Source organism: Polypterus senegalus, chromosome 8, assembly GCF_016835505.1.
Source record: "Polypterus senegalus isolate Bchr_013 chromosome 8, ASM1683550v1, whole genome shotgun sequence".
Classification (NCBI taxonomy): Eukaryota; Metazoa; Chordata; class Cladistia; order Polypteriformes; family Polypteridae; genus Polypterus; species Polypterus senegalus.
In genome coordinates, this window is record NC_053161.1 from 61,162,472 (window position 1) to 61,179,264 (window position 16,793).

A 16,793-nucleotide genomic window follows, 5' to 3' on the forward strand; every position below is an offset into this window, starting at 1 on the left:
CTAATGGACGGTCCACCCCTGGAGGTGAGTGTAGTCTGTATATTGTGTCTGTATTATTGCAGCTTGTTCTTTTTACCCTCTAAACCATTTGATTCTAAACATGAAGAGCTGATATTTCAATCTTGGCAGTTTATAAAGGATAGATTTTCCAGAACAGTGGCTTGTTGTAATGCTCTCACTTTACTTAGCATTAAATCCATTTGGCTGTAATTTGCCAAAATGTCATGATATTACAGTCACTAGTATCCCATTGTCTGATTGCTTTTTGTGACATGAAAGGTGCATGAACTTGCATGTTTTGCTAGTCATTAGCAAAGAGGGACACATTATTAGTTAGTTAAGTCAATGCTAATGCTGGAGAGGTCTGCACACAAATAGGAAAATTCTGGTATAGAACCAATAAAAGTTTTATGACAGAACCTTACTGCATTTTACAAATTTATTAGAGAGGTAAGTATTGAAAGAAAAAAAAAGAGAAGGCACAGCATTCAAAGTTAAAGTAGCTGCTCCAGCTCCTCTGCTAAGGCTAAACCAATCAAATTCACTCTGCATGACACTGTACTGTTTATTTCTGCTATGATCCAAAACAAATCATGCCATCCTGTACACGCTGTAACAGTTCCATGGAGATAAATGTTCTTTGGAAAGTGTTTTGTACACAGATTGATAATAGTCTCTACTTGAAAAAAAAAGGATTTCTTTTTCCAGGAGTTTTCCAGTCTTAGACCAATGTACCTCCAGTAAGTGTCTCACTTACCTAATTACTGTATTTTATTGCATTTTTCTTTAAGAGCGCTGTTTTTTTCATGTAACTATATGTCTTTTCAGAGGATGAGACTGCATATTATTTCAGTCCCAATTAATAAGTGTATTTTTAGCTGTTGTTATTGCTGCATTTGTGTATTGTTTATGTGCTCCTTGTAAGAATTAAGATCTTATGTGAAATCTAAAATGACTAGCATTTTTCAAGTCACTATATACCTATGCTAATAAATGCTGGCCCAAGAAATAATGCTAGTGCTTCAGTACAGTTCATTGTGCCAGTGATTCTGAATGTAAATTAACAAACTTTTATTACTTTGTGGATATTTTTCATTAATTTTTAATAGTTGTACCAGTATGATAAATGTAATCTAGTCTATATTGAATATTTTGCTTTACATTTGTATTGGAAATGCAAATTGACTGGGTTAGGTTACACAACATTAAAACAGCGAAATGGGCAAAGAAAACTAAATAAATTAGTGTACAAATTGTGGCTGTTTATATTTATTTGTTTGGGGTTATTGGTAATTGCACTATACTCCGTTCTAATAGAAGTGATGGTTTAAATGACCAGTGCCGAAGCCTATTTGTAGCCCTAGGCAGGGTGGACTGACATTGCTCCTCGTTGTACATAGCGGCTATTGGTATGTTGGTATTTTGGTTCACCATATCGAACCATTCATCAAACATCAAAGCGCACACATCGAACCTACTAGGATCTGCACAGCAGCTCTCTGTCACAGAGACTCTGACGTCACGTTCCTACTTTTATCACACTGCGACCCCCTACTTTTTGCTGGTACTGCAACTCGCATACACGTTGCGTTAATTTCTGAGAACCTGCTCAGAGGACACGTCAAATGAATGCTGGGAATGCGCGGCAGCTATGATGCGTGTGTGTCTGCATTCTGAGCGTGAAGTATAAACGAGCCCTTAGACTTTGATGAGCTGTGGTGTTCCTCCTCGGTGTCCAGATTGCAAGCCCCTTCAGTAACACAAATGGTGACCCTTTATTTATTTACCATGGACTTTAAGGAGTGTACACCCCTTGACCTACAGTGCACACTTTTACTTTCATAAACGCTGCTAGCAGGTGACATCTCTCATTCAGTATCATCAGAGTTCATCAAACAGTTTCCCTCTGTGTCCGGAGCATGTGGCCCTTAGCTTTTATAAATGGTGCCCATCAGATCACAGTCACCTATGTCATCTAATGGAGTGGCTGTCTCTGTAAATGAGTACAATGACATTCTTACTTACATGTCTCTTCAGAATTGTGACAATAATACAATACCAACAGAAGCAAATATTCAACAGCATACACAGAATATAACATATACATGCAATTCTATAATTAATTAATTTTTTGCATTTATATAGCACTTTTCTCACTACTCAAAACGCTCAGCAGTTGTAGGTTAAGGGCCTTGCTCAAGGGTCCAACAGAGCAGAGTCCCTTTTGACATTTACAGGATTCGAACCGGCAATGTTCCGATTGCCAGTCCAGATCTCCAGCCTCAGAACCACCAGTACATATCAAAGGAAATGTGTATTAATATGAAGTATAACTGGCCATTTGGTAACCTTATAACCTGTGGAATAGAAACCTCTCTGAATCTACTGATACAAGTGTGAATAGCCACAAACTGTCAGAAGGGAAGAGTGAGAAAAGAGACTGAGGTCTTTTATTATCCTGTTTGCCTTTCTAAGACACCGAGTGTTGCATATGCCTTGGATAGAAGGCAGCTTTTTGCTGGCAGTGTTCTGTACTGCTGTCCACAGTGTTCTGCGATAGCAGGAGCTGTATCAGAATGTTATGTAGCTACTGAGGAAGGACTCCACTGTGAAGCTGTAGAAGTTATTGAGAACAAATGAGCTTTCCTCAGCTGTTTACAGAAGTAAAGACATTTCTGAGCTTTCAATGCACAAAATGTGTTGTGTCTACCTCTGTACATCAGTAAAGGTCACTAAAGACTTACTGGATGTGAGTTTTATTCAAGGCTGGGGTGATGGGATCAGCCTGTCAGCATCATTCTCAGTGATTTATATGGGTATGTGGCTGTTTTCTGGGTCCTGATGTCTATGACCAGCTCCTCTGTCTTGCTTAAGAGAGTGAGATTCTTGTCCTGGAAAAACCGAGTCAGTAGGTAGACCTTTTGTCTGTATGTGGTCTCATCATTGTTGGCAATAAGACCTAAGGTGGTATCATCAGCAAACTTAATGATATTGTTAGAAGTGTGTTTGGCAACAAAATTATAGGTGAATAAAGAGTATCGATGGGAACTCAGCATCCTACAATGCAGAATGATGGTGTTGAGGGTCAACATGGACGATGTTATTCTGAAGCTATGAATTCCAAAATGCATTTGCATAGTGTAGCTCTTAGTTTCAAATTATTGAGTTAGGCGATGTGTTAAATGCTGAGCTGTAATCTATAAACAAGGGTCTGGCATAGCAATTTTAATTATTACTCCTGGACCCTGTGATTATCAGAGGTGAATGTGTGCAGAGGGTGCAGACCTATAAATGATAAATTGGACTGGACTGCCAATACTGATGCTCTATGCAAGAGAGAACAGAGCCGACTATACTTCCGTAGAAGACTGGCATCCTTCAACATCTGCAATAAGATGCTGCAGATGTTCTATCAGATGGCTGTGGTGAGTGCCTTTTTCTATGCAGTGGTGTGCTGGGGAGGCAGCATAAAGAAGAAGGCCGCCTCACGCCTGGACAAACTGGTGAGGAAGGCAGGCTCTATTGTAGGCAAGGAGCTGGACAGTTTCACATCCGTGGCAGAGTGACGGGTGCTAAGCAGGCTCCTGTCAAACATGAAGAATCCACTGCATCCACTGAACAGTATCATCTCCAGACAGAGGAGCTGTCACTGCCACTGACAGACTGAGGAGTTCCTTCCTCCCCCATACTATGCGACTCTTCAGTTCCACCCAGGGGGGTAAACATTAACATTATACAAAGTTATTGTCTGTTTTACCTGCATTTTGATCACTCTTTTATTTAAGATTGTTTTTTATCAGTATGCTGCTGCTGGAGTAAGCGAATATCTATCTATCTATCTATCTATCTATCTATCTATCTATCTATCTATCTATCTATCTATCTATCTATCTATCTATCTATCTATCTATCTATCTATCTATCTATCTATCTATCTATCTATCTATCTATCTATCTATCTATCTATCTATCTATCTATCTATCTATCAATCAAAAAGTGCCAAGATTTGTTTAGATGCAAGAAATATACTTAATGGGCTGGTTGTGAGTGTATGCAAACTGTAGGTTTGGATGGTATTGCCCACCTTTTCGGCCTGAAATCATCAGCAAAGTCCCCAGGAGCTGGAAATGTCACTAAGGATACAATGGTTTGATATCTTCAGCTCCATGTGTTGTTAATGCATCCCTCATCTAAAAAAAAAGAATAAAAATTTAAATTAAAAATTGATGTTAGCTTAAACTGCAAGGCCCCAGTCATAAATGCTTGCAGGTTTATAATATTTAACTGTTATTTATTATAAGTATCTGTGTGCAGGTCCAGAAAATGTTATACTGATAAAATTGTTTACTAAGCTTTTATTTTGCTACTCATATAAAAATAAATGCCTTTTCAACCACTCTGGACATATGCTAGCAATACTCCTCCTAAAAATCACATACAGATAGGTATGTTAAGGTAGTATTTTATTTTCCTGGGATACCTTTAGTTCTGTAATGTCCATTCAATGTTTTTGCCTGCGTGTTGCATTATGCAATACAGTGTGTACAAATGGTACATTCTACTTTAAGGGGGAGACTTAAATAGCAATAATAAACACACTGGGACAGTGTATGTTTTATAATTATAACAAATTATTAAAAAATGCTTTAACCTCCTTTTTCTACTGTTTAGAAATTTAAGGATGGACAAACAGACAGACAGACAGGAGGATAGCTAGATAGATAGATAGATAGCAGCCAATAATTATATAAATAGCATATTCAGGACTGAGGATATTTAAATTAAATACTGATGCACAAGAACAATGACTGGTCATAAGGAATGGCTTTCACAGGGCAATATTTTGGATGTTCACCTAAAACACTTAAAGTTGTTTGACCTTTTGCTCATCCTGTACAGAGATGGTACATTCTGTATCCAATGATAGACTGTACATCATAACAAAACACTAGCAACTGAAAGTGAGTCAAATGAAGTAACATTCACAATACTTATTACCAGGTACCGAGCATGAGATAGTTTTTCCAGCTGTAATAAATCTAATTACAGAATGCATTAAAATAAATAGTAGCAGTAGATAATACAATGACTTTAGGCTGAGACACAAAACTACTCTGAGCAAAGTCTGGTATATCTAGTAGGAGAAGAGAAAACTGAGCTTACAATACATGTTAATATTGGACCTGATTGTCCAGTAAATAAAACTTAACAGTTTGTTACTTTCATCATTTATATTGCTCAATGTTATATTCCATTTCCGTTTCAAAGAGCAAACTCTGCTTCACAGAATACTATACTTTCCATTGGGACCATTATTCCAGAGTCCCTTTAACCTGCTACACTGTTTCACAAAAGGTGCTATTTTACTGCAAGTTTCTATAGCTGGAAAAGCAGATTCAGAGGATGACTGAATGAGAGGAATAAGCTGTAATTGAACTGGCAGACCGAAGACCAAACCTGTTTATCTTTTCAAACCTATGGCTGGTTAATGATTTGTCTCCAGTGCTGTTGGGATTGACTCTGACATTAGAATGAATGTTCTGGACATTAGGTGGCATTAAACCAGAAGTTCTGAGATGTTTAGTCCATCAGAAATAAGCTATAAGTAGAGACCGCAGTGACATTTAATACCAAAAAAGATTAATTCTATCAACCCATGCAATGATCTGGGGCATCCATACAATATAATGCATATGCAGTGAGATTTAATAGCTTTTATTTGAGTGCAAAGGCTTCTCATTCTTTGTGTAGTTCAACAATTGTGAAATATCATAAATGTAACTAAGCATTAAAGCCAGAATCTATCATTAGTTCATATTTCTTAATTTAGCTTTAATACTTACGATTTGCAAAAATGATTGGTAAATGAATGATTGAATGGAATGGAGAACAAAAAATATTGCTGGTATCTCATAAGTGTAAGTCACATAGGAATGAAAGTGAAAGTAGACAACTGCAAGATGACAGAAATGGCATTTTTAATTTGAGCTGACTACTTAGCATCAGTTGTTAAGGGAAACCAGTTATAAGCTTTAGAATTTGCATTAAACAGTCTGTGCTTGAACAAAAGCTTAATGAGATAGGGACTAGTTACTTGCAATTCTAATTGTATTGGTAAGCCTGTAAATCAATGAATAAATTAAAGCTACAAAACAAGAAAGCAAAATTGCAGTTATGCCTGTGCTGAAAAATGCCTTTTTTCTCTTCACAGGTATTAGTAAAGTTCCATTTTTAAGCAGTGATGGATGAATATCTTAATGGCGCTGTAAAAAATTGTGTTAACTTCTTCTTTTTGTCACATTTCATCTTAATGGCAAATATCTTGGAGTCTATGCATTTGCCCCAGACAGCTCCCCCTCTGTTCAACAATAATCCGTTTATTGCTGTCTGGAATGCACCTACAGAATTCTGCCAGAAAAATCAAATTGATTTAGATATGGAAATCTATACAGCTGTTACCACACCTGCCAAAGTCCCTGGTCAGCTGTTAACCTTGTTCTATGCCAACCGATTAGGCGAATATCCTTACATAAATGAGTTGACAAAGGAGAAATATTATGGTGGTCTTCCGCAGGAGGGTCACCTGAAAGGTCACTTAGCTAAAGCTTCTGAAGACATCCAGTTTTATATTCCTTCCGCTGTGACTCCTGGTTTGGCTGTCATTGACTGGGAGGAGTGGCGACCAATATGGAGCAGAAACTGGGGTGGAAAGAAAATCTACATTTTACATTCCATCACTGTAATGAAGAAGCAAAGGATTTCCTGGTCTATGGAAGACCTCTTTTTGACTGCAGAAAGAACCTTTGAGACAGTTGCTCAAAAATACATGGCTGAAACTCTGATCCTTGGTCAAGAACAGCGACCTTATCAACTGTGGGGCTTCTATTTGTTTCCTGACTGTTACAATTATGACTACAAAAATGCCAATAAACCTTACACTGGAAAATGCTCTTCTACTGTCATGAGCCAAAATGACTTGCTTCATTGGTTATGGGGCAACAGCAGTGCTCTCTATCCTTCTGTATACTTGTCCACAGTTTTAAAAAACTCTGAGAAAGCGTCTCTCTTTGTACGTAATCGCGTCCAGGAAGCAAAAAGAGTTGCAACACTTCATGGAGGCCTCCAGATACCATCCATTTATGTGTATAATCGACCTGTTTTTACAGATCTTAACTCTGAATTTTTATCTGAGGTATGTATGGTCTTAAAAAAACAAAACTTTGCCTTAGTATCAAAATAGTTGTGGTAGACATAAAAGACATTGAAAAAAATTAGCTCAGTGAAGCAAGTGCTAAATTGACCACTGAAGATGTGTATTTAAACATAAGCTATTTCAGATAGGACTACTGTATATCTTATTCTTTCATCTTATTAACCAGCATGACCCATTCCTCATCCAAATCTGTTAATTTAAATCAAATTCAATTTCATTTAGCTTTGATTATTAATTTTCTTCTTTTGTAATGCTTCTGTGGATTTCCTGATCCTCTGTCTTCTTTGCTTATATACACTTGCCATTTACATTATCGTACACACCTTAAGTGAACCATTAGCTTCTAAAAAGGACTTGGGTTCAAATTACTGTTCAGGATTTGCATGTTCTCTAAGTGTCTGTGTAGATTTATCTCCAGGTATCTGCCTTCCAAGGATCTGCGTCTTAGTTTGATCAGCAAACCTGCACTGCATGTTATGACTGATGGTGCCTTGCAATGGACTGTCGTCTTGTACTCGATTTTTCCTTCCTTGCCTTGTTCTTGATTTTACCTAGATAAGACATGGTCCCTGTTGATCCTCATTTAGAATAAGAATGTTTAGAAAATGTTTGAAAGGGTGCATACAAGAACAAAAATGGTCCATCTGAGAAGGTTTCATGCAATACTTCGACTATGACTTTTAACAAATGAAACAATGTCATTCTAGATTGAGTCAGTAGATAGTTGCTCTGACTTCATGAAGGATGTGCTAATTTATATTACCACATACATGAATGGTGTTTTTACATATAACACCACACCAACATTTATAATAAAACTTGTATACAGTCTTAACACCACCTTGGAAAGTACATTTTTCGTTTTATTAGTTGTCTCTGCCATCTTAATGGTTAAGTGTTTGTATAAATTCTGCCATTTCAAGTTTTTATTTCATTTGCTGCATACAGTATTACCAACCTTGTGATTTATGGGGATAGAACCTGAGGAACTTGAAAAGTTTGCAGAGCACATATCATGTTGACATATAATTTATGCAGGAGACTGTGCTGGGCTTTGGGTCTAGGTGTTATCTCTCCATGATAAATATGCTCAGTGCAAGACTGGCTAATGGATGCCATCTAGCAGTTTCCTAGGTGATATTTTTAGTGCATGGTGGCACAATGACAGCGCTGCTGCCTCACAGTAAGGAGACCAAGGTTCACGTCCCAGGTCCTCCCTATGTGGAGTTTGCATGCTCTCCATGTGTCTGTGTTTTTCTGCTCCAGTTTAGTCCCACTGACCAAAAATATGCATATCAGGTGAATTGGCTAAATTTTCTGCAGAGCGTGTTTGGTGTGTGGTTATGTGTGTTCACCCTGTGATGGTTTGTTTCTTCCTTGCGCCCTATGCTGGGTGAGAAATGCTCCAGGCCCACCGCATTCCTAGTCTGGATTAAGATGGTTAGAAAATTACATGACATCTACGCTGCCTCTCTGTATCATAAAGCAGCCTCATATCACATTGTAGAACACTTCTGTGGACTTCTGAGATCTATTATATTTACAGCTCATTCCATATTTCTCTATTATAAAAGAAAATCTTGAGACAAGACTATTGTCAAGAGATTTTTTCAAGTCCTGCCCTCCTCTCAATCATTTCCGGTTAACGGCCCACGCACACGGTCCACTCACCTCTCATTTATGTGAATGCTTTTGTCAGACACAGTTCCTGCTCTCTCAGCTTTTATAAATTTTTACGTTTTCCTCACTTTAAGTTCCCAATAAAAGTAGACTTATTATGTCCAAATCTTATTGAAGAATTTCATCCCGAAGGGTTATCAACAGAAGAAATGAGCACATGGGCAACCCTAGCACTAGCAACCCTAGCAGACGAATTAATGCGAAAATTGTCGATCAGTTACGTGGCAAATTGGTTAAATGTGTATCAATAGACTATACTGAAATAGCTGGTAGTGATAGTGCAGAAGATGAAAACATCAACTTACAATATCCTGTAGAATATCTACAACCATTAATACCAACTGGTCTTCCACCAGCCGAATTACTGTTGAAAGCAGGATGTATCATAATGTTACTGCGTAATTTATGTATGAGTGATGGGCTATGCAATAGGACAAGATTAGTTGTATTCAAAATTGGTCGAACTATTCTGACATGTAAAATTTTAACAAGCGACAATAAAGGTAATGTAGTACATCTTCAGCGGATAACATTAGACACCAAAGAAGATCTTGATATGCCATTCGTATTAAAATGTTTAGTTTCCCATTAGAATAGCTTTTGCTATGACAATTAACAAATCACTGGGACAAATATTTGAAATAAGTCAGTTTATTTATTAGAGAGAAAGAAACGATATTCACTCACGGGCAGTTATATGTTGCATTGTTACTATGCAAGTCCAAACACAGAATCAAAATTCAATGCGAAACTGATGAAAAGTTAATTCCAAATATTGTTTTTACTGAAGTTTTACAGTAAAAGTGTAAGTTTAAAAAGTATTTGCATGTTAATTTCAAAGCCAAACAGAATGAAAACATATAATGCAATGAATATCTCTAAGGCCAGGTTTATACTTCACGCGACATGATGCATGCTGCAGTGGATGCTCCTGCTACGCAAGTGTTTTACTGGTTGTACTTGCATACGTACTTTACGGAAATCTGGAGAAATCCACCAGGTGGCAGTGCGAGATATTATCACGGTGAGAACAGGTTCAGCTTCGCTGTGTTGTGAATTTCCTGAAACATCCATTAAATCCTGATGACACCTTGCCGCAATATCTCCGAAAAAGATGTTTAATGATTAAATCCATCAATCCAGGGATTTGTCCATTCCAGCAAGCGTTGGGCACAAGGCTGAAACAATCCCTGGATGGGCATCAGCTCATCGCAAGGTGAACACAAGCACTTGCATACACTGGCGTCATTTTAGTGTCATCAAATCTGCATATCTTTGGAAGGAAACCAGAGCACACTGTGGAAACCCAGAAGGAAAACATGCAAACTCCAGGCAGAGAATACCAGCAATGTGACTCCCTGCAAGACAGCAGTGCTGCCACTGTGTCACCCCCATGTGTGTAATTATTAACAGTATTCATTATTTAAATGAAATTAAAAATTTATCTGTAAAATGTAACATACATACTTGAATGCATTTCGTCATGAAAGTGATATCAAATACTGTATAAATCTTAGGATTCTAAATATGCAGAGAGTTGGAATATCATACATTAAATGTGTTCCGTGTGGCGATCTATTGCTGTTTGCCGCTGCTGTCAGGTGCGGAGGAAACTCTAGAAAAAAAAGAAGGGACAAAAGATGGTATGTGAGACTTTTAAAATGTATTGTGTCATTACGGTCGGGAATATGCGATGCTTGAATATAAAAGCACCATGAATGCATTTGTATGTCGGCATTCTGCTTCACCACATCGAACCATTCATCAAACATCAAAGTGCGCACATCAACCCTGTAGGATCCACATCGTGGCCTTCTGTCACAAGTAGATAGTCACCAGAGACTCTCACGTCACATTCCAACTTTTAGCACACTGCGCCCCTCCGCGTTGCGTTGATTTCTGAAGACCTGCTCAGAGGATGCGTCCAATGAACGCTGGGAATGCGTGGCAGCCATGATGCAGGCGTGTATGCATTCTGAATGTGAAGTATAAATGAGCCCTAACGCAACATGAAACATAATTTTCTTTCAATTTATTATGTTTTACTATTTTTTACTATGGTTAATTACTCGCTGTAATGTAAAATAGTTACGTCTATTATGCATATGTAACAATTCCCATGAAAATAACAATCTGTTTAAATTGTACATCTACTTCCCCATACGCAAAGCGGCAGAGCTGCGAAGTGGCTAGCATGTAGCACCCGCCTGGGGGTTGGTGAGCTATACTAGCTTTGGAAAACTGTTGTGCAAATGAGGAGTTCATCTTTAGTAATTTAGAGCATTCACAATTGAACGTTAGTGTGGATCCAATGAAGAAACACTTTCGTTACACTGACATCTTGGAGGGCTTACATTATAGCAAACACTGAAGATGTGATCAACAAGAAAATCTTTTCATGAAAGAAATATATATATATATATTGTAACAGTAGGGGCGCTAACGCTCCCTTGAACCCTCAGGTACCACGCTAAACACCAGGTAAAAGTGCAATAATAATTATTTTTATTATAATAAAGTGCACCAAGCACCCTCTCCTCCACTATATTCATAAAAAAACAATAAACACAATCAATAATCCAATCCTCCAGCTCCCAGACACGTTGCCCTCCTACCACCCAGCTCCCACAGTCCTTTATACTCCCTGACCCGGAGGTGTTCTTGCCCAACAGTCCACAAGTCCTTATTCCGTCCGGGTCAGGGTAAATAGTCCTTATCTTCACCCCAGAAGCATGTTGTTTCTTCCTGTCCCGGGATTATGACGCACTTCTGAGTTATAGGGCATAAATGAGTCCACTGGCCTCCCAACAGCGACTCCCAGTGGTCTCCAAGGTACCTAGCAGGGCTGTGCATAAAAACTACATAGTCCATGAGGCCCTGCTGGAATTCGGGGCCCGCCCATGCTGCTGGGAGAGCTCCTCCTGGCGGCGTGGGGGTGAGGGCTGGAATATGAAGCCGGCCATCCATCACAATATATATATATATATATATATATATATATATATATATATATTAGTAAATTTGATCACACTAAATCAGAAACCATAATCTTAAGCTCAGTGGCTGACAGGATTTGTTACAAGGCAAAACCAATTTGCTGTCAAGGGTGCATAATAGAAACCTAAAATTCTAAACAAAATTATAGTTTTAATTTCTCTTTCTTTTTTTTTGCAAAAGAGGCTTTGTTTTATTTTTTTCACTTGAGTACAGATGAGGAGTTCCCACAAACACCTCAACCTCAAATAAGACTTGTTATTAATTGATGAATCTACAACAGCTATGGTACAATAGAGGGTGTTGTAAGATACAAAATGCAACATGAAACACAGAATTACATAATCATAAGGGTAACATAAACAAACAGACGCTGTAAAAATGATTACCCCCTGCTTGGAAGTTTTCACATTTTTTTATTTTTATATACAGTAACGCTGAACCACAATGAATTTATTGTCTTTTTTGGCACTGATCAACAGAAAAAGATGGTTTAATGTCAAAGTGAAAAAAGATGTCTGCAAAGTTGTCTAAATGAAATATTTAATTGACCACATAAGTATCCCCCTCCTTCAAGTCAGTGTTTAGTAGACTCACTTTTGTCAGCCATGACAGCCTTGAGTCTGGGTGGGTTGGCAGGTCTCATCCCTATCAGCGTTGCACATTTAGCCATTTGGCCCCCTTTTTCTATGCAAAACTGCTCAAGCCCTGTCAGGTTGTAGGGGGATTGTGAGTGAAAAGCCTTTTTTATGTCCAACCGCATTTTCTGAACTCTGACTTGGCCACTCCAGAATGTTGACACACTTAATAGGAAGTCTATATTGATTGAAACTGAGAATCAGAGATGACATGTTTTTCACAAGTATGCCATGTGTTTTGCAGACAGACCTTATCCACACTATTGGTGAGTGTGCAGCACTGGGTGTGGCTGGTGTGATATTATGGGGTGCATCAGCAGACTACAATATAAAGGTATGTGTATTTTGTGCCCTACAGAGTGCATGTAAAAAGTTTGCAGTTCCTGCAAACAAGAAAGCTTTAATGGAAGTGTATTGGCAACATGAGAAAAAATAAACAAAGGAATGAAATCAAAAGCAATCATATTAAATGAATCACAAATGGCAATTCTTGATTGTTGATCTAAAAATGACTGAAACATATGAACTAGATATGATTTCAAAAACGAATAAAATGGCACTAAGTGAGCTGCAGAAATGTGCCTTTCAATTAGCACTTCCTATATCCATTTGCATGATGCTTCCATTCGTACTAAAGGATACCACTCTTAATTAAGATAGTAATTTACCTTTTTATGATTTTAAATTGTTTCAAATTATCCTCCAATCTGGCACATCTACTACACTCAGCTGGTCAATGTGAATGGGTGGTAGTACAGAGTCCATAGCACAGCATTCCTCTCAGACAGCAAGAGATGAAGCCATTTTCTTAATAGTAGAGGTCATGTTCTTAGTCTAATTGTCCTGTTGGGCATATTTACTTTATTTTTACTTTATTCCTTAACTCTTCACAGTGTCTCTCCTCCAAAAGTGTCTCATACTTTTCTTTGGATAGGTTGACAGATGAGATTAGACAGGAGTCCTCGTGGTCTATGATGTTTGCTGATGACATTGTGATCTGTAGCGATAGTAGGGAGCAGATTGAGGAGACCCTGGAGAGGTGGAGATGTGCTCTAGAGAGGAGAGGAATGAAGGTCAGTAGGAACAAGACAGAATACATGTGTGTAAATAAGAGGGAGGTCAGTGGAATGGTGAGGATGCAACGAGTAGAGTTGGCGAAGGTGGATGAGTTTAAATACTTGGGATCAACAGTACAGAGTAATGGGGATTGTGGAAGAGAGGTAAAAAAAAAAGTGCAGGCAGGGTGCAATGAGTGGAGAAGAGTGTCAGGAGTAATTTGTGACAGACGGGTATCAGCAAGAGTGAAAGGGCAGGTCTACAGGACTGTAGTGAGACCAGCTATGTTATATGGTTTATAGACGGTGGCACTGACCAGAAAGCAGGAGACAGAGCTGGAGGTGGCAGAGTTAAAGATGCTAAGATTTGCATTGGGTGTGACGAGGATGGATAAAATTAGAAATGAGTACATTAGAGGGTCAGCTCAAATTGGACGGTTGGGAGACAAAGTCAGAGAGGCGGGATTGCATTGGTTTGGACATGTGCAGAGCAGAGATGTTGGGTATATTGGGAAGAGGAGGCTAAGGATAGAGCTGCCAGGCAAGAGGAAAAGAGGAAGGCAAAAGAGAAGGTTTATGGATGTGGTGAGAGGGGACATGCAGGGGATGGGTGTGACAGAGCAAGATGCAGAGGAGAGAAAGATATGGAAGAAGATGATCTTCTGTAACAGCCCCTAAGTGGAGCAGCTGAAAGAAGAAGAAGAATATCAGCACACCATATGAGTAAATGACTGTAGTAATCTCCTTCTCTATATGAGTGTCCAAATAAAATTATGCTTTCAATGCTCTCTATTCAGATGATTCTAATACAGGAACATCTTTTTGAAAGAAATCTTTACTTTGATTATTGAATGTGCCACTGCAATTAAAAATTAGATACTACTAATAGTGTATGAATGAATGAAGCTTCATGAAGTTGTATCCTTCATTTACGTGATCCGGTCACTTTGCTTGTCAATTTTTATATGCTCTCCAATTCAAAGGCTATGTCCACACGACTACAATTTTCATTTAAAAACAGCATTTCTAAATGAAAACAATCTATGTCCAGACAAGCGTCTCTGAAGTATCTCCAGTCACTCTAAAATGAGCAAAACAACAGATGACCTAGATGTTCGCCTACAGTGGGCTTGCTTGCATCATTAAAAAATCCTTGAAGGGATGGCAACTCCACCAGCCATGGGATTTATTGCAAAACTGTACTAAATAGCAGATTATTTGCCTTGTGCTCATGTATACAACATGTATACAACATTGAAACTGTATGAAGCACATTGCCCCGATAGGCAGACTATTCCATCCTCCTATTATAAATCCTTCCTGGCCAGGTTAGGAGCCATCAATCCTGGCTGGTGGTGCCAGCCAACTGATATCCTCTGTGACAACAGATAACAGAATATTATGTTTGTGTGTTTACAGTACTGTAATAGAATTTTAAGTCTGAATAGTTCCTTAAACTAAAGTAATTGTGAAATGTGTTAACTCTGAACATGCTTGTCGTTTCAGAGATCCTGTGAAGAACTCTCCAAACAGCTGACACAGATCCTCAACCCCTACATTGCAAATGTGTCTGCTGCAGCCAAACTTTGCAGCAGCATTCTCTGTCAGGGTAAAGGAAGATGTACAAGAAAAAACTATGATGCCAGTGATTATCTACACCTTAATGCTGCTAACTTCCAGATACAAAAGCAGAGGAATGGGAAATACTTTGCTGTTGGTACAGCCAGTCCTAAAGATCTGAGCGACATGGCGAACAAGTTTACTTGTACGTGCTACGTGGGAGAGAACTGCCAGGCTCATTTACCAGCTCACATTCCAAACACACGAAGAGTCATACCCATATAGTATCAGACATTGTTATGTGTCATCAAACTCACAAGGAGTCCTACCTGGTTTATCTTCATTTTGTAATCTTAAAATGACATACTGTCAAGTAATTACTTGAAATGTTATATTCAGAAGTGTGCTAGACTACATATTACTTTTATTTGATTAAGAGGAACACATGAATGACCACTGAAAAAAAGTTGCTTTGTGGTGCTATTACTAATAAAATGACTTTCTTATGATTATGATCTGTAGCTTGTATTCAATACACTCAAAAGGTTTTTTTGCATGTTCTCTCTCTATTCACGTCACTATCTTCTAACTTTCTGTTGATCAGTGGCTTTGAGTTTTGTGAAAGGAGGGCGGGTTTGTGTGAGTGTCGCTTGTGCAGTAGAGCAGCATAGTGTTCATGGTTGCGTCTACTTTGTGCTGGGAGATGCTGAGCTATGGGCTGGAGAAAACCAGTCCTAACACAAAGGGATGGTTAAGTGACATTATAAAGAAACACTTCCATGGACTATTTTACAAAGAATGAAATCTTCAGGAGAGTTACTCAATTCCGTCTGGCTTTCAAAGGATTAAAGTTTTAAAGGGCAGCCCTTAATAAACATATCTAATTCAAATCCCCTTTTTTAATATCTAAATCTTTCTTTTAGGAACAATACTTTAAAAGGTAATCCTGCCATTTTCTCGAGCAATAGTGAGAGTGAAAGGTTCAACATTAAAGTAGATTAAGATGAAATGAAATGCACTCATCCAAACAGACTTTGATGTTTGTTTTACTTGGTACTGATTTTGGAGTTACAAGCAAGGATCACTGCTGACTCATTTGAAAAATGTCCCTAGCTCCATATGGAAAGGAAAAATGCTGCAGTAATGAAGAGAATAATGTATATTTAGCCCCAAAGGTAGTTTTTGCAAAAAAGATTTTGAAATGTTATATGGAAGATTTTATACAATTTGCAAAGTAGAATTCTGACCTGAGTATTATATACATTGTATAGTTGTAAGTGTGTTCTAACATAATAAACATTTCAGTTAATTTTACTTTTAAAAAGCTCAATAACATACTTACACCCTTTATAAAGCTTCATGTACTGTGTTTACTGTACTGTATGCATATATTGTGACCACAATGGGGGACAACTGAGCCCTAAATCCCAAACACAATTATACCCAACTCAGTCACGGGCTCAAGTAAAGGTTGTTAATTTATACCTGACCTTCACTAAACAGGACAGAGTGGTGGCTCTGAGGCTAGGGATCTGCATTGACATTGAATCCTGTAAGTGATTCCACTCCATTGGGCCCTTAAGCTACAATTGCTCCCTCCTAGATATGATGTTAACTTGCATCCATCCCTGCAAGCAGGCCCTCCAATTTAC

The 16,793-nt window shown here is 38.3% G+C and overlaps 1 protein-coding gene across 1 annotated transcript; it reads left to right on the forward strand.

Annotated features, from left to right (window-relative positions):
- Nucleotides 1–6,263: 6,263 nt before the first annotated feature.
- On the forward strand, nt 6,264–15,572 carry LOC120533605 (hyaluronidase PH-20-like). The gene is made up of 3 exons (XM_039760524.1): nt 6,264–7,193; nt 12,771–12,860; nt 15,088–15,572. The coding sequence occupies exons 1-3, from the start codon at nt 6,312–6,314 to the stop codon at nt 15,424–15,426; spliced, it is 1,311 nt and encodes a 436-aa protein (XP_039616458.1). The 5' UTR covers nt 6,264–6,311; the 3' UTR covers nt 15,427–15,572.
- Nucleotides 15,573–16,793: the final 1,221 nt, after the last annotated feature.